The sequence below is a fragment of the Geospiza fortis genome, unplaced genomic scaffold (assembly GCF_000277835.1).
Source record: "Geospiza fortis unplaced genomic scaffold, GeoFor_1.0 scaffold171, whole genome shotgun sequence".
NCBI classification, from domain to species: Eukaryota; Metazoa; Chordata; class Aves; order Passeriformes; family Thraupidae; genus Geospiza; species Geospiza fortis.
This window is the reverse complement of record NW_005054313.1, coordinates 3,452,579-3,470,982: the sequence shown is the minus strand read 5'-3', so window position 1 is coordinate 3,470,982 and position 18,404 is coordinate 3,452,579. Positions and strand designations below refer to the sequence as shown.

General features: G+C 36.5%; 1 protein-coding gene across 3 annotated transcripts in view; it reads left to right on the top strand.

Moving 5' to 3' along the window:
- Positions 1 to 13,446: 13,446 nt before the first annotated feature.
- Positions 13,447 to 18,404, top strand: part of FGF7 (fibroblast growth factor 7) — a 29,142-nt gene continuing 24,184 nt past the window's right edge. Inside the window, exons 1-2 of one of the 3 annotated variants that reach the window (XM_014306528.2) lie at positions 13,447 to 13,780; positions 14,684 to 14,878. In XM_014306528.2, the coding sequence (XP_014162003.1) occupies positions 13,741 to 13,780; positions 14,684 to 14,878 (235 nt within the window). In that variant the 5' untranslated portion in view covers positions 13,447 to 13,740. Of the gene's footprint in view, positions 13,781 to 14,293; positions 14,879 to 18,404 lie in introns of all 3 variants that reach the window. The other 2 variants (XM_005419630.3, XM_014306529.2) reach the window with 2 other exon arrangements.

Sequence of the window (18,404 nt, the reverse complement as noted above, 5' to 3'; positions counted from 1 at the left end):
AAAATGAATCATGACTGGGAAAGCATGATGCTATTCCAGTCTCTGAATACACTGGTTACTGTTGCCCAGAGGCACCAGAAATCCATCTCCATTTAAAAAGCAGCTTCCTTGCCACACACACACACAAATGTATTCTCAGAATAGCAGAAAGCTGGAACAGGTGCAGAGGGAATCGCAAGTGTACACTGGCATGTGGCAGAGCATCAGGACAGAGTCCAGCCCTGGGACACCAGGCACTCTCCTACAACTTGAAACTTTATCTCCAAATATTTAATTTACACATTTATCTATTTGCAATAAAAAATAGTAATTAAAAAGAAAGTCCAAGTTAAACTCCTAAACTGACTAATTTCTTCAAGAAGATACCAGAAAAAATAATCTATCAAGGAATACAATTGGCTGAATCCATACCAGTCCTAATTCCCTTGTCACTCTTGTGAATAGAGTAAAACAGCCATAAAAAATTAAATAGGAAAGCTGCATTACACAGCCTTTAAATGGTGAGGAAATGCAAAAGTAACATTTTAACTTAGGTTACAAAAGATTTCCCTTATTATGAAATATGGGCTAAATATACAATGAATTCTGAATTACCATGAATTTCCTTGGACTAAGTATGAAAACAACAGAGTGATTTTAGAAAGTCATTCTGTGATAGTGTTTAATTTTAAAACAAAGCTGGTGTATTCCAAGAGTAGTTAATCAAAAGGGATTGATTTCTAACAGCTGTTATTGTTTGAAAAGTTAATATCTAGGAATTTTGTATTGGTTTAAAAAGGCATCTGTTTCTAGAACGTGTAAAGCTTTGATAAAGCAGAGATAATTTATCTGCTTTCATTTTGTACAATAAAGCTGCTCTTAATATTCTTATCTTATAATATTGGATGTTAAATAGAGTGACTTTATCACATCATCAGCTCTTAAGGAAAATCATTGAAGTCAGGTGGGTTTTCTGTTTCAGAATAGAGGAACTATGTGATCCACTATCTTCTTACTTGTAGTGAGAAAGTGAAAGAAAATCAACAAAACAGAAAAGGCTGTATTATGCCACTGATTTATGAATAGATTGCCCTTTAAGAAAATGAGAAATTTTGCTTTATAAACTGACCCTAAATTTATATTTCATGGTATCTACTTGGAGAAAGTGAGTACACACCAAATACTTCTTTTAGTATGTTTTCTACTTATCATACAACTTAGTTACTCATTTATTCAGCAAAACTCCAAACTGGCACCATGCACACAGAAAAAAACAATTTTAGGAAACCAAACACTTCTTGAGCCAAAGAAAAAAATTGAACTGGCTTCTGTAAACAAGACGGGTAGCATCTTTCAAAATAGGGGGAGTTAATTATTTTCATGGGGGAGAAAAGGAGGGGAAGTACTCTGAAAAAACTGGCAAAAAGAACATCTGCTATGACAATGAAGTCAAGAAGACAATTGTGAAAAACTACATGCTTGAGCTGCAACCAGCTGACCAATATATGGGGGTGAGGTGGGACATAAAAGTAGTTCTTAAAAGTTGCAGAAGTTCCTGACTTCATAACTTTCTGAGCCTTTATCCCATTCTAGAAATGTGTTTTATTGAACAATTTATATGCTGTTCCTAAGTATGTGTACATAGAAAACTGGACAGATATCTTCTTCTATAAATAGTACCAAGAAAAGGAAAAATATGATGACAAGGGGGAAAAACCAGAAAGCAAAATGCACACTTGAGATACAGCCCAAGCAGTTGATCTCATTCTAAAACCTCCTGCAGTGAGGCACTTAACTCCAAGATCTATGGCTACATCACTTCATAGCCATGGAAAACATACATCTCCTCCCTGTACCTCACTTTCCCCAGCTATGATATCAAGTTACAAGAACTTTCTCTGTCATTTCTTCAGAACTCCTGCTGCTTGCATATGCGTCTTGCTATGCAGTCAGGAAACTTTTTTTCTGAAGAAAACCACTAAATATCAGAAATCATATATCTACATATAGGAAGCTTTATTTCCCTTTCATTATTTACAGTTATTCCTCAAGTATCCTGAAAGTATTTATATAGAACTTAAATTGTGATACATATGAGAAACATACTAGAGGAGGTACTTAAAGAAGACCACAAGAAATTAAAGCTGGAAAGGATCTGGAAAGACCAATTTGGTTTGCATTCAGGATACAATTTCAACATCAGAAACAATGCACACCATCTACAACTTGAAGAGCAACGCAGACTGGAAACTTGTTTCAGTATCCACAGCTTGAAATTGGCTACTAGGGAAATCTAAATGTGCCAAAGGGACAGTACAGTGATTCTCCACCCCCTCCTTCTGCAGAAACAAAAATATTTTTTGATTCAAGAAAGTCCTTTCAAAATGAAACATTCTAAAGATGAGAATGGTTTTTAAAATACAGATTAAATACTGGAATTACATAGTATCAGAACAGGAAAAAAGTAAAACAAATAATGAAATCCAGTTCACAAAAGCAACCAGGAATGTAGCATAACTTCAAATGAGAGCAAGGAATATGGCTTGATAATCTTCTGGAGATTCTCTCTTGTAAATGGGTAGCTGAAAATACAACATTTCACCAGTTTAACCAACTCCATATTTCACGATGCTGGAATAAAATTATGCGAAGAGATTCCCTCTGCCAGCATAAGGCTGTGCTACTATATATACCCTGCACTTGTTCCTGGTTTATTTAAAAATGCAAACCAAAAACTTCAGTGATGAGAGATATTGCGGCTCCTTGCTTTGGTGTGCAGTCATTGGATATCCCTGACCTGATATTCTGACCTTGAGCACAGATCATTCAGAGAAGTTCAGACACAGAGTTTCAAAAATTTAGCTCCTCTGAAAATTGGTTTGCTTTGCTCTGATGTTTTATATAATTTATTGTCTTAGAACTGTGAGGAAAATGGCTTGTTTTATTCCATAGAATAAAACCATGGAAATGTTAAGATACTAACCAGTTGTCTTAAGATAGGAAAGTAAATTGATAAATTAAGAGCAGAGTTTCTTAGAGAACTAGAGAAACCTGCTGCTGAGTTTCACCTGTACACCTTCTCCATACTCTCTTACCAAGAACACAGACCTTAAGGAGGATTCCACTAACAGTGACTGCAGTTATTATTCTCTAAAACATAACCATTCCTATGTAAAAACTGATTTTGCAAAATTTTAATATTTCTTTTCATTTTGGGCTTTAGCTCTTCCTAACACCAGGTTAGAGGAGAAAGAAGGTTACAAATATCAACTACCACGTGTAAATTTAGTCTCTAAAATAATTAATGTATAACTCTATCATCCTGTCAAGAATGCCACTCCTTACTTGATCATACCAATTTAAGATATGCTATAACCTTCTTCATTGAGAAACTTTGCTGAAGACCCAAGATAGAAGCAGGTGTATATCAATGAGACAGTTCCAATAAATATTTGGAAGGCTGAAGGAAATTTTTAGATAGCTCTGATAACAGAGGATTTTTTTCCCAACAAATAGGAGTAGGTTTTCCCCACCTCTCAACGCTATTTTTGAAGGACAGCCTCTCCAGTTTATTCTGCTATCTTGTGGAATTCTAGTCTGGAGATGGCTTCAGAATGATACACTTTAAAGTGGCAATGCCATTATGAATGTGACTGAGAAGTCCACATTTCAACACCTTGTCAGCAAAAGTACTGGGGGTAGCTGCTTTGCTGGACCATTCCTGTGGAAATTGCAGAGACACAAAGTTTCACTTTTACATAATTGCTAAATATGCATTAGTTAGAAAAACAGTAGAAGTGTTTACTCTTTGTTGCTGGCTTAAACCAAGACAGGAAATACAGAAAACAAGTCCTACCACTTGAAGGCGGTTTGGCAACCCATCTCAGTTTATCTGCTAGCACACAGCTTTGTAATAAAACAACCACTGCCGCTTTCTGGCAGTCTTACCATGTATGCTGAGTATTGAATCAACTAACAAAGTGAAGAAAAACAAGAGCAAGACCTCCAACTCTGTCACCTCTAGAGGCAGAACTATGTCAAATAAAAGGCAGAAGTAAAGACATCTAAACCAGCACTGGGGCTGTTTTACCCAACCTCTTTGTCAAGTGATTGCTTCAGTTTGCACAGCTGTCAGTTCTGCACTTTCTATAAGTACTGAAATGCTCAGACACTTCAGGAACTGCTGACAGTTCGAAGGGTTCACCTACGTGGATGTCAGATACTCTCTGTCATGAGGACCCGGGGTGAGTTTAATCTACAAAGAGATCAGTTGGCCAACATCATTAACACACTTCTACAAACAGTGGATAAAACAGTTTTAAATTACCAGAAGTTGCATCATTACGGATTATTATTTTAGCATTGTTAGCCTTCTATAATATGATGTTGCTCCCACTGGAATACTGATTAAAATAAGAACCAGATGTGCTTTTCATGACCAGATTGAAAAAGATAAACAACCAGAAAATCAATTCAAATAAAAAGGATGCCCTGGGGGTGTTTCTCGAAACTGAAGAGGGAGAATGTAAGTATCTTTTAGAAGGGTGGGGTAGGAACTGAAAAACACTCAAACCCAGAAATCTCCTCTTTCACAAAAAAAAAAAAAAAATCCCTAAGAAACATGAAGCAATCTAGTTCTTTAGACACCTATTTTGATTATACTCCAATGCACCATTTATCTTAAAACTAGGTGTACTGGCCAACACTAAAACAAAGAAAAATCTCTATTTTCAGTTTTGCTCATAAATCCACAAGAAATAAAGATCACAGGAAAAAGACTAATTTATATTTAGACCTCAGCATTTTACAGGAATATCACTTTGGTTTACTGGACTGTAAGTAAGATAAATTTTTTGGAACCTACATATCAATCTTCAACTCCAGAGAGGCACTAAATGGAAATCTTTGTGCCAATCCTGATGGGAGCTCTTTTTCTGCTAAATGCAGGCCAGTATCTGCAATCTTGAAGATTAAGTATGACTTAATGGCACTGTTTTGCAGAGTAGACCATCTGTTTCTTTACACAGAATAGAAAAGAACAAAATTTCGAGTCACAAAGGAGCAGGCATCCCAAACCACAAAAGAAAATAAAGGACCACTCCTCAACATCACAGATTCTACTGCAGATAGTGTGGCCCTAATGAAGCCATATTTTTTCCCTTGAACTTTTACATTTAGGCCAGGAACCAGAGACCAGTGAAGAGAGGGTGGCAGTTTCCTTTGGCAAGCATGGAGAAGAAGGGATTTCTTCATTGGGTAGATAAAATAATAATTTCAAAAATAGATTTTAAAAAATTCTCTCTCACACATTTACCCTATTTTCAAAAGAACTGGAAGAGAGACTGGGTTAGCCCTGTTCAGCACCAACTCTAATGAGCACTGTCCCAGTAGTGCCAGGTCATTTTGCTGCAGCTGAGTGTCACAATGGGAAAAGCACAAGCCACACAATCAAGCCTCTCAAACTTGAAATAGCATACAATGAAAAGGTAGAAGGGATAATTTAGAAATAACTTATCTCTTTAAGCTATCAACATCTTATATTCTGGGTGAATAAAGCTTCATCACCATGCAGTACAGCAATCATTCCATCCCTAGAAGCCCTTCACTGCAGGTTACCAAAGCCAAAATACAAACTTTGAAATGAAAGATTTCATGCACTACAGCCTAATACATATTTGATTTGCCAAATTATGTTATTTCTCTTAGATATATTTTGAAAAAGCAACACATAGAAGAAGAGAGAATTTGTATGAGAAATTCCTTGATCTCTTTCTGTATCTTCTTGAAGTGACTTCCAAGGTTCCCCTATTTCCTAGTTCCCATTTCTTCTGACATACTGCATACATTAGGACCTCCTTACTTTCCTCCGTTCTGTCTTGTATCTCTCTCCCTCTTCCTCAGAGTTCATCAATTTTTGTCCATTATTTCTTCTCTTCCACAATTTTTAATGCTCCTCATTTTCCTCTTGTCATGGCTGGTTCTCCATTCTCTTCCACATGCCAGCACCTGCCCGTACATTAACAGCCCTTTGGGATACTTCAGGAAACCCATCACTGCCTTCATGCAGAAGTGTACAGAGTTTGTGTACTCACACAATAATCTTCCTGAGAAGTAGCACTAGTGAATGCTGAAAGACTGGTATTGGAAAAAAGTTTCCTTTTCTGAGACATCTCCTGCTACATTTGAGATGCTGGTGCCAACTGTGTAAATCAGCAATTACAACTATCAGTTATTCCAATATCAGAAGAAAATGAAGATCATAAAGTCAAACACAGAATTTTGGAAACACCAGAATTAACATTTTTCATGAATCCTTACATAAACTCATGTGTACACAGCTGATCCTTCTTTGCATTAGCACATTTTTTTCCACATCTGTATAATGTGAGACTCCTATACCTCTTTTTGCTTTTGAAGTAATGGCTATCAAAATCATGTTGGTACTGGGGATTATTGATAGAACCTCACAATCCTCACAGAAGAGTCAGAATTGTAACAAGCCCCTAAATTTCAGGACACTTTGAGAGAGCTGTCTTTTCCTCCACAGGTTTCTCATCAATAAAAGATATAAAAAGGGTTAGTCACCATTAGGAATAATGAGGAAGGGCACAGCACACTTACTTGAAGAAAAAAACTGAATGTGTAATTCAAGATTATAGAACACATGTTCAATTTGATAAACCATCCATCAGAGACTTTTTAGAGACCAAGAATTCATACCAGGCACTGCCAACTTATTGTTCATGTCTAACAATGCTATGAAACAAACAAACAAACAATGGCATGATCTTCAGAGAGGAATTTTATTGAAATGTGGTTGACTAGCAAAAAACTGCTTGTCAAAATTTTTTTTTTAATAGCTTTTCAGTAACTTCCCTTTAATATTTTAATCTTCTTATTCTGGAGCTTTCAATCAACTGGATTAAAAACCCACAAAAACTTGTTCAGTTGATTGTAATGTCAAGGGACTACCACACTTTGTACCTCAGCATGGTGGAGTTTAGCACAGTGACTTCAGCACTGGAGCCAATACACAGAGTCCGTGTGAGAAAAGCATTCACAAAGCCATGTCAATACAAGTTTTCTACTCCAGAAAAGGCCTCTGTTGCAATAACTTGCTGTCAAGCATGTGAGAGGCAAGAGGTACACAAACTAGCCAGATGCTGCACTCAACCCAATATCCTAAAAGGCTGATGAAGGGAATTTACCACTACACTAGACAAATTCCTATCAGAGAATCAAGTTTTCCCTCCTCTTTTATAGATGAGGAAGGAATACACAGATTCTTCAGTCACAGCTCTTTACCCTGCTCTTTCTATCACCTCCCAAATGTTCGACACTCCAGCTTCAGAGAACAGTATTATTTAGGTTTGTGGAGAATACGTTAGTTGCAATGGACAGTCTTTGTCAAAGGTATGAAAAACTAGCAACTGGCATTACTGTTAAAAGAGTAGAAATTATTTTAGCAATGTGATAATTATGACAAGCAAAATAAGGCAGGAGTTGGGAGGCAGATCAGAACAACATCAAATCTGATAAACAATCTGTTTCAATGTCTGACCCTCGTCAGTCCCTGACAAAATTCAATCCTTGCTGATGCCACAAGCCAGGTAAATAATCATCTAACAGAGCAACAGCTGCACTGGCAGCCATTTCAACTCTTGCAAGCACAGCTGTTCCCAGAAGAAGGAATCACTTCTGCAATCTACAGAACCATCCGTACAGAGGAGCAGGATGGTTCATATTGCACATAAATAAACAGCACTATCTGGTAACCCTCAGTCTAGGCATCTTTAAATTGCAGCCAATTTGAAATTAATAGTGTCCCTTCTTGCCTAACTCTCTTGAGGGAGCTCTGAAAGAAAATGCAGTTTTGACATAGCCTCAATTTGCCCTTTGAATACAAAGGTATTTTGACACTTTCTTTTCTTCCTTTTATAATTAGAAAAACCGGCTCACCAGTCCATGCCTACACCAGATGCCTCAGGAATGATGCTGACATGCTCATTCTAACCCTGCACTTGATATGCTGAATTGCACTCAGACCCAAGCACTTCACATCCTTCTTTCACACCCTTACCAGATTATGAAATGACTATTCTGGCCTGAATTTACATAGGAATTAGCAAGATATCATGGACTTTATTATCAGTAAGTGAGGGAATGGAAAAAGTGAGGGAATGTGGTGGAGTTCACTCTGTAAGCCAATTCCTAACACAGATTCCCTAGGAATGACAACCTTTTATTAGATTCCCTCAGTTTAGCAAATGCTTATCTACCACTCAAATGGCAAACAGCTGGAAAACCTTACATGTTTGGGACTAAGTGGTGTCCCTGTCTCTGAAAGATGAGTAATAAATAAAGCAATCATTACAGAGAATTGCTCTCACTCTGAGTCAGCTGGTGAGTTTTGAACTTTACAAGGACCACAGCTTTACAGGGGAATAGAGCAGATTCCCTGTAGGTTATTTTGCTTTTAGAACACATGTACCAATAGCCCGTATAATTAGCTGAAAGTTAGGAAAGGTCTCACTCCAGCTGTTTCCCAACATAAAATAATAAATACACAGTAGTAATCCAGTAGCATTTCTGCCATACACAGTCCCACCTTTTGTTATTTTGTACTTGTTGCATCGATTGTACCAACCTGCTTTATTGCCTCATACAGAGAAAGCCACTGAAAAAATGTCAAGTTAAATCTCAACACTTGTAAATAATAGGGAACCATAAAGAAGGAATTTACATTAAACCTTGGGTGAAATCCTGGACTCACTGAATTATACAGAGATGCCAAGAGCTTACTTGATAAACACTGGTTTGGTTGAGTGTGTATATACCATGATACAGACTAAGCTTTATCATTATTGTTCTCTTCAAGATTTTCCCCCCTGATGAATGCATGAAATAGATAGCTAGAATTTGTGCCTTTTGAGTATTTTATTTTACAGCATTAGGAATGTTTCAGTGTATGGTGTGTATATATGTGAGCCCAGGTTTTTAGAAATCAATCCCAGGAGCATTTTGACACCTACACTATGCAACAGAGGCAGTAGATATTGGATGTATCACACCTATTTAATTGGAGACAGCTGCAGGAGGTGACTCTAAGCACACAGATTCCACAAATCCAGGTCTTAAAGCTGGTTCTTATCCAACCACCTGTGTATATAAAAAGATGCTACACGTTATTTATTTTGCAAAAAGAATATATTTAAAGTCAGGTAGAAGAAATCACTGAATGGTTAAGTATTTTGGTAAAAAAAATTTGACTAGAAATTTATGGATCACTCGAGAGAAGAACGACCCCTGAACATCATACCTAGCAATAATAAGATGAACCAAATGGGTCTCCTCAGTATTTTCTCATACCAGTTCTCTATTTTTTATATATCCACCAAAAATGTACTGTTACAATTCTGCATCAAGATCTGAGGTTATGATAAACATTGCCTGAGTGTCCTGATGTCTTCACAAGTAGAATCTCCTCAGGATGAGGGTTATTGAGCTATGAATAACAAGAAGATCTAACATAACCATTCCATTCAGAAAAGAAGGACTCATCTGGCTGTTGTTGCATTCTGGTTTTATTCTATCTCCTTCAAAAGTCAGTAACATGACACTCCATTGTCCAAGTGAAAAGAGTCTGGATGGATTTACCTTTAAGTTGACTACTGACTGAGCTAAGGTATTCCCAGCCTTTGTCTTCCCTAAAGTAAGCTATACAAAACACATTTGCTGTAACTAATTAAAAGAAAAAGAATTAGGTAAGCAGTAGTCAAACTATTTGATAGTTTGAGCAGGGTTTTTTTCCAAGTATCTGCCGCATCCCATTCAATTCTTCCTGTAAATTCAAATCAGCTCAATATGATCTGGATGAATAGGAGGAAACAAAAAAAGCAATGATGTTGAAGAGATCTGTTTTGAAAATTGCTAGGAAAAAATAGCTGTTGTCTTTTCAATATGATTTTAATAACCCATGCCAGTTACCAAAACGACATTCTTATAGTCAGGGAGACAAAGGATTCATAGTTACAGTTTTTAATCTCAGCCTTACAACCTGAAAAGATAAATCCAAACTGAAGTGCAATATCCCCTGTTTCTTTTGTTTTTACTGCCTCATTATATGAGTTTATTTTCCACACATGTTGCTGTGTTTCTCAGATACCACAACGCTCACCAAAGATTTGCTCCAACTGCAGCACTTTCCCTGTATCTTTTGCATGTAGTAACAGTCAGCCTTGATCTGATGCTGATTTCTGGGGTCTGGAAGCTGTGGATAAGGATTTAACCACAAGAATATTTAGCACCTTCACTTCTATGGTAATTTTTCCCTGGGACCTTCCAATCCCAGTTTAGCTATTGCTGCAAGGCATTAAAACCCAAGATCTGGGGTTTAAAGTTAGATCCAAAGATTTTTATCTTCCTACTGTCTTAAACTCTGGAAATTCTGGAAGATGTTCTAAAGCAAATTTGAAACGGATCAGGAAACAAGGAGGAAGAGAATTATAAGTTTCTTAGCAGTGATGTGTTGCCCTAAAGGCAAACTGGACAAAATGCAGGTTTTTTAATCACATTCATGACCCAATGCCACAGTTGGGCAGTAAATTTGCAGCAGGTCAGCCTGGAGATGAAGAAAGCTTGGGTCCTTGTGGTCATGTTTTCATCTGAAAGGACAAAAAGTAATTTCCTATGTAAGGAAAAAGGAAATAACCTTTATTGAGTTCTATTTTAACTGGAGACGAATGCACAATCTTTACAATCAGAAGCAAAGTGCATGCAATCCATTTCAACTTCCCTTTTCAGTATGTGCACTGTAACAATGCTGTGGAAAACTCTTATTAACAGGAAGAAGGAAGCACCAATGCATGCATTAAGTATTAAAGGATGGCTTACAGCGTGTGCATGTTGCACATTTCCACATTTCCTGTGATCCTGAAACCTGAACACATCACCAAAGAAACAGAAAATCACAAGCGTTTTAGGTGGAAAATTTTTATATATTATTAAAGATTTGCTTGGGATTGTAATAAAAAGACCTGGGCATGCACTTTGTTAAACAGATAGAGAACCAAATGTCAATTAAGATAAATCTTCTCTAAACCTAAACCAATTCAATTTGAGAGATATATTAGTTATGCTTGATTTATCAGATGCATGTTGGGCCATTCAGAGGCTTGGCAACACATGCAGAGAAGCCTGATGTACACATGCACAGCAAGAAGGCATCCTTCCATTAAAAGATACAGAATTGGACTTGTATAGCAAGACATAAAAGTGTGTAATTAAGAAAACTGCAGCTAAAGCACAGTGGAAAGATATTATTCTATAATTACAAAATACAAGGATATCCTTGTTAGCAGCAATAATTAAAGAGTAACTGCATTGTTCACCAACTAAAATTAGAGCTAGTGCCTTATCTAAGCCACTTTTAATTTATTCTTAACTACAAAAGTTTCCAGAGATCTGAAGTGAAGCGCCACTTAAGAAAACTCACTTAGAGCAAGTGATTTATTTTTTCAGAGCCAAGAGAAATACATGCCTATGCCTGGACCACGAATAGCTCCAGCTTTCTGGAACCAAAACCTCAGGTATGTATTTTTTCTCCTGGTACTAACTGTCAGAAACAGTAAGCAGGCAAGGAAAAAGAAAAATTAAAATCAGTACAGATCTGAAAGTGCAGGTTGTTATTGAACATAAAAGACACAGAATATTTACAAAAGCATTTCTACTTGCATCCTATTTTGCTGAGTAAAACACAGATTACCTTTTATCCTTGATTGCTTTCTTTATAATACACAAGAGATAAGCCTTTTGAATACCACAAATTTTTTTCATTGCTATCATTCTGAATTCAGACTGTGGAATGGGTCAGAGAACATGCAAAAAAATAAATAAAATAAATCCAGCAAATGTACTGCAAAAGCCACAAATGGGATTAGTCACTTCAGTCCCCACTCCTTGTCAGAATGGTGGCATGGGTTGACAAGACAGAAGTCAAACTGGAGATAGCTGTGATCACAGTTTACAAGAGTGAACTAATGACAGCCACTTGTTTGTGTATCAGCTGCAGGTATGCAGCCTTTGAAAGCCCCCAGCAGCACATCTTTCATATCAGAAAGGTGCATATACTGAGTCTCTTGCTAAAATAGGAAAATGAGCTACAGAACACAGAAAACAGCCCAGTATGCTGAAATAGAGATAATGACAAGAAAAATCTATCAAATTTGGACTATGTGTGAAAATGGTTAAAAAAGAATGCAGAGCAATTGACAAATGGGACTGACCCATGTGAGTGCTGACAAGGAGGCTGTTGATGTTAAGGAAGGAAATTACTCATTCTCTCTGTGTATAGGAAAGGCTGAGTACTACAAGTTTGCCTGGTGCACCTTTTTGTTAATTTTGGAATAGTCCAGTGAAACACCCGGTTTATTTATGTCCCCCTCACCACAAGGTGGCACATACGTACTCCCTGGGATTTTTAACTGCCTCTACAGTTCACTTGATTTTTAATTAAGAAGGAGGAAGGGAGTGGGGATGGGATAAGAGCATGGAATGATAAACTGTATTACATTATTAGGCAGAAACTATTAAACATGAGTAAACTATTCTTAATAACTGGATTCATTCCAAACTTTCCTTGTTGATATTACTTACTAAAGGGACTGAGGTGGGCTCACATCAACAGGGGGGCAGTTAAAAGGATAAAGGGCTACTGAAAACTTTGCATCAGTATATTTTACAAATATACTCACCAGAAACTCAACAGGATTTAGGGGTGAAATGGAACTTGGGCAGGCTGGTGTCAGAGAGGGAAACAGGTACACGAAAGCAGAAAACCAGGTGTATCCACTCATTATTTTAATTATCTAGATTTTAAGCCTGTTGCTCGGTGTGCAGTATTAGGGGTTTTCTCACGTTGCTGCCAGTTTTCATCCTCCCTTTGCGAGTTTCCAGAACTGACTACAAAAGCTAAAAAAGGCTGTTTCATAGTAGCAATTTTTCCTTCAAGCTGATAAAGGTTGCGTTTGAATGTCAGACTTTGAAACATCCAAATATACTTTCTCATTTTCACCTAGTGACTGACTGATGAAATAAAACCTCAGTGCAGTGGTCTCTCTTTTCAAATCCATGGTATAAAAATATACCTCCTGATTTCTAAGGGTTACAGCACACCCTTCTCCACGGTATGTAACAGACCCGTGTTTCATATATCCTTCAGAAAGGCACTGAGCAGACTATGAATCCACCAAACTGCAGAAGAGATTTGAAAGCACGCTGAGATAAGCATGTGAGTACAAAAGAGAGGAGGAGGAATTTTTTTAAGGACAGAAGAATACTGACCTAAACCAGAGCACAGAAACACTAACTAGCATGTGAAGCAATTCTATCCACGCAGCACAAAATATACATTTTCAGAAAGAAGATCCTTGGAGATTTCAACCATAAACTATGTACATAGCTCCCTCTGATGACCATTGGACACGATACAATGCAAGTCTCCTTTTACTTTTGTTCGTGCATTCAACTGACAGCTGACTGGTTAAATTCTAATTGCTTCCAAGTGAGGTCAGCAAAGGTATTTATCGAAAAGGACTGAACAGGCTCAACACACACATGCACGCGCACGCATAAGCACATACACACCATCTCTCCAGCCTGTTGATTTATGGAAACAATTATAATTCTGGTGGAGTCTTTCTGAGCTGAGAAAGTTTGTAGCTACAGTAGAGTGTCTCATGTTGCAAAAAGGAGACAACAGAAATGGAGTATTTGGGTATCCAGCTCTTATCAACAGGAACAAGTAAGTTTTCTGTCCTTTACAAGATTATTCAACAGTTTCTAACAGCTAATAACTTGTTTTTAGTTCTATATGCTAGATGCTAAGAAAATAATTAAGAAAACTATTTCTACTAATAATCTGTAAATGGTAGGAATAAAAACACAGGGCTAAAGCCATGATATCTGTTTTGAAACGTGAACTAGAGAAAAGTTGTATGATAGGTTGTGCTAATAGTAAATATATAGGTATGAAGTAATCAGGAGAATTTTATTATGCATGAGAGTTGAAATGAATCAATAGGAGATTTTTGGAAGGACTTAAAACTGAAGAGAGAACTGTGTTTACAATCAGTGTAAATGTCTGGTTATGTAAAAAGTTGTATGAGAGATATCTATCGTATATGCATTAGCATGTTTTTAAAAATGAGCTCAGCATGTCACGTATTTCTGTGTAGTAATTTTCATTAGCATAATGTATCCTTGCACGTTTGTAACAATTGAGCATAAAGACTTACACATGCACCTTTTCTCACAGATCTTTTACTTTCAGTGCAAGCAGCAAATTCAAGTAGTAAAGAAGGTCACAACAACAAAGGTTTTTATAACTTGTGTCTTTAAAGGATATTCTGACTGAAGAGATATTTAAGAAGCTCTTCTATTTCGCCATTAACTATTAAGGAATAACGATCAGAATTCTAGAAGAGGGAGCAATCTCACTTAAATGAATCTGTAACTCGTAAAGACAGAAGGCAGGTCGGTGACCTAAGAGCAACAGTCTACTTGAGATTTAATTTTCATTATGTTGTTCATGAACACCCAGAACACTGCACTATAATGCACAAATGGATACTGACATGGATCCTGCCAATTTTGCTCTACAGATCATACTTTTACATTATCTTTCTAATGGGCACTATATCTTTAGCTTGCAATGACATGACTCCAGAGCAAATGGCTACAAATGTGAACTGTTCCAGCCCTGAGCGACATACCAGAAGCTATGATTATATGGAAGGGGGGGATGTAAGAGTGAGAAGACTTTTCTGTCGAACTCAGTGGTATATGAGGATTGATAAACGAGGTAAAGTGAAAGGAACAAGAGAAGCAAACAACAACTACAGTAAGTACTATTTTTGCTTTTCCTAAGTTTTTAGAAATTTACACATCATTGTTTCCTATTCCTTGATTTACCATAATTCCTAAAGAGTTCTGTATCGTGTACTGACCATTGTGCAAAACAAGTTTTCCAATTAATCGTACAGCAGGACATTTGCTATTGATTTTGAAATGCGTCATTTTAAATACTGCATTGTAGATCTGTTAATGTATTAGTTACAGCTGGGAACTATTAGCAAACAGAGAGCCTATTTTAACAAGTGAACTAAGGTTGTATGTACGAAAATGTATAGCCACCAACTCTCCTCATAAAATACTCCTGAAACATTAAACCGCATTTATATAGAGCACAAACTACCTAAAAGTTTGGTGTGTTCAAGTTAACAATTAAAACACAGAAATACTAGAAAGTTCAATGGAAAGAATTATGTAAACTCTCTTGCAAAATCTTTTAGATAGTTTGCCAAGCCAGGAACAAAATCTATTATAGTTTCTGCAGTTCATTATTACAATGATCATAATGCTGAAATAATATTCTCCCCCCTTTCTTCCAAAACTATGACTCATCTAGAGAGAATGGACATACAATATTTTATAAAGCTCTACCAAGTACAAATTCTGATCAGGAAAATTAATTGTTGTACTAACATGTATCTTTGTCTTTTGTGTTGTTACAAATGTATTGTTTATTTAGAGAAGCATGACATCTACTTGAAAAGGCATTACTTTATTAGGATGCAATGGGAAAATACATAGGATTATACCACACATTCCAAAACAAAATTATAACGAAAAGGGGCCAGGGACATGCTGGTCTAGTGTTTAGAGACAAATAAAAGGACAAATATATTCCCAAGAATGCTGCTCAAAAATTATTTAATTTGTTGTATATAATAGTGTGCTTTTCATAATAGCAGCAGCAGAAGAAATCCATAAATCAAACTTCAAGAACTGTTAGTGTGTCTCAGGCTCCAGCTGAAGCTGAGTGCCTGTGTTCTAGCAGAGCAGCACTTTGGCGTGCTACGCGCCTGGCTAGTGGGCTTCAGCATTTATTCCTCTGCTTCATGACTACATTAAGTGCTTGGCAACTTGTGTGGCTAAAACTGCATTGACTAATGTTACTGTTTCTTTTAAAATTTGTTTCCATATGTCTCCTTTCTTCCTACACTATTACATAGTGAATAACCATATTCCTCTGAAAGACAACACATGGCCAGCAGCCAACTAATTATTTGGTCCATGTTCAAGAAGACTCCCTTGGAGTTTCAGGAGGGCATTGCTACAATAGAGATCCATAGGACTGGGTTTGAACTGAAATGTTGTTCCCATTAAAAAAATCACTGGAAAAAATGTTACCGATTGTTGAATCTGATTCTTCTGAATTAATGAAGATAAGTGAATATTCACAGCACCAAATTTTTTTCTGTTATTATTTACAAACACATTATGACAGCATCTAGAGCTAAGTAATTTATTATACAGAGTTGCTTTTTTAGTTCCATGATGCTTAAGTAAAACTTTGTTAGCAATTTAGCATTATTTCAAATTCAAGCAGAGGTTCTCAGTTCTCTGAAGGATTCCATTCTGCTTAAGCACATTATTGACACCTTTAAACATTCTGTGGGGAGCCCATTAGAGAACACCACATCTTCTTGTGCCAATGATGTAGTCTCTTGCAGTTTCCTGAACACTTAATGATAATTTAGTGATGGTAACTAACTACTACAAATTATAGAAAGGCAAACTTGACTCACTAAACCCTTATGTTTACATTGCAGTGGAAAAAACCCCCAATCCGTTTTCTAGCAAATGCAATCAGTATGATGAGAAAAACCAAATGAAATTGTAACGATTATCTAGTAACTGATGTGCACTGTGATGAACTATCTTTAAATTGGCAGAAGTATGTAGGAAGTTCCCACCCTCTTAACTTTAATACTCTAATTTAACTATTGTATCTTAAGGAATAATACCCAAATGCTTTTGTTGCAAAAGTAGATAGGCAAATATAGACAAAGAGGACTAGAAAAATGTGAACACTGATAATCTGGATTTTGTGAGAAACTACACAAATTAGTACTATAGCAATATTATGGGAACACTTTTTGTCATACCTTTTGTTCAACAAAAGATGTAAACAGCCTTTCTGAAGATGTGCCTATGCCTCTCTACTAAAATCAATAATCATAAGGAAAATTATATTATATAAGGGGGCAAAAAGCAAAACAAACAAACAAAAAAAAACAGAAAAAATAATGCCCACCTAGACTAGGACACCTTCTCTAAGGCATACTAGTGGTTTTTCCTTCCCTAAGGAAAAAAAATTAACATTAGAAGTTTAAACAGGCTATTTTTATCCAGGGTCTCTGAAAAGCGTAATTTTAAAACTATACAGATGAAAAGGATGTTTTTCTGTGTGTTCAAACATTCTTCTTCCATGATTTCTGAAAGTTAGTAAAAGGTAAATCAAACTAAGAAATCCTAAGAAACTTAGGATGGAATGTCAGAACTGCTGCAGTCAAACTAATCAGTGGACATGAAAAGTGTTGCTCCAAGAGGTTTCTTCTCATTTTATCCCAATATTCCACTTACATAATAAATAAAAGGAAATCTTGTCCCTTTTGAATTTGCTAATTTGTGTTACTAAAATAAAATAAGAACAAAATAATATTTTTACCTATCATAACTTAGCTTCATGAAGGAAGCTGTCCTGACAGTTCTGTAGATCAAGTGAGCTACTCCTTTTCAGCCCATGAGATGTGAAGCATGACTATTGTGAAGAACAATCTTCACACTGAGAAATGTCTGTGGAAGGATAACTTCATTGCAACTTTGGCAAGTGCCAAAATTCATAGAGGTTCTCTTACCAGTTGGGACTCTAAGAACACCAAGATGGTGAGGAAATAAGGTCTTTGTATTTCAAACTTCTCTAATTACAGAATAAATATATATAAATAAATACACATACTATGAAAGTAACAGCATAAATAGTGAAAGTGTTAAAATTTCTAAGGTTTTCAGTTAACAGCCACTGTATTAAATGTGTGTGGATTCAAATTTCACATCAGAACTAAATACTGAACCAAATCTTCACTCACTAATTGTAAATAATCTGTATTTATCAAATTTTGATTTCTTAAAAACATTAGAATTTAATTGCTTAGTTACAGAAATACATGTGTGATGCCTCAGTGCAAGCAAATTGCCAAATCCTGTTTACAACAGTGCTGACCTTGTTAGGTACCCAAAGAACATGGTTCTGTGCACATTTCAGAAAGCAGTAGAGCCTTCTGGTGGACATAAAGGTGATAACTCAAGAGTGAACTAATCAAATCAGAGGACAGTGATCTCCACTAAGTAGGGGAAATCAATTTGCACCTGACAGCTTTGCTTTCAATCTGAAAACTAAATGGCAGAGGGAGAGCTGAGAATCACCCACTGAAAAACTACAGCAAGAATTAGGCAGCAGCCAAGAGGTTAGGTCACCCAGAAAAATCTGTCATTGTTCATAAAAAAATTTCTCTTTTACA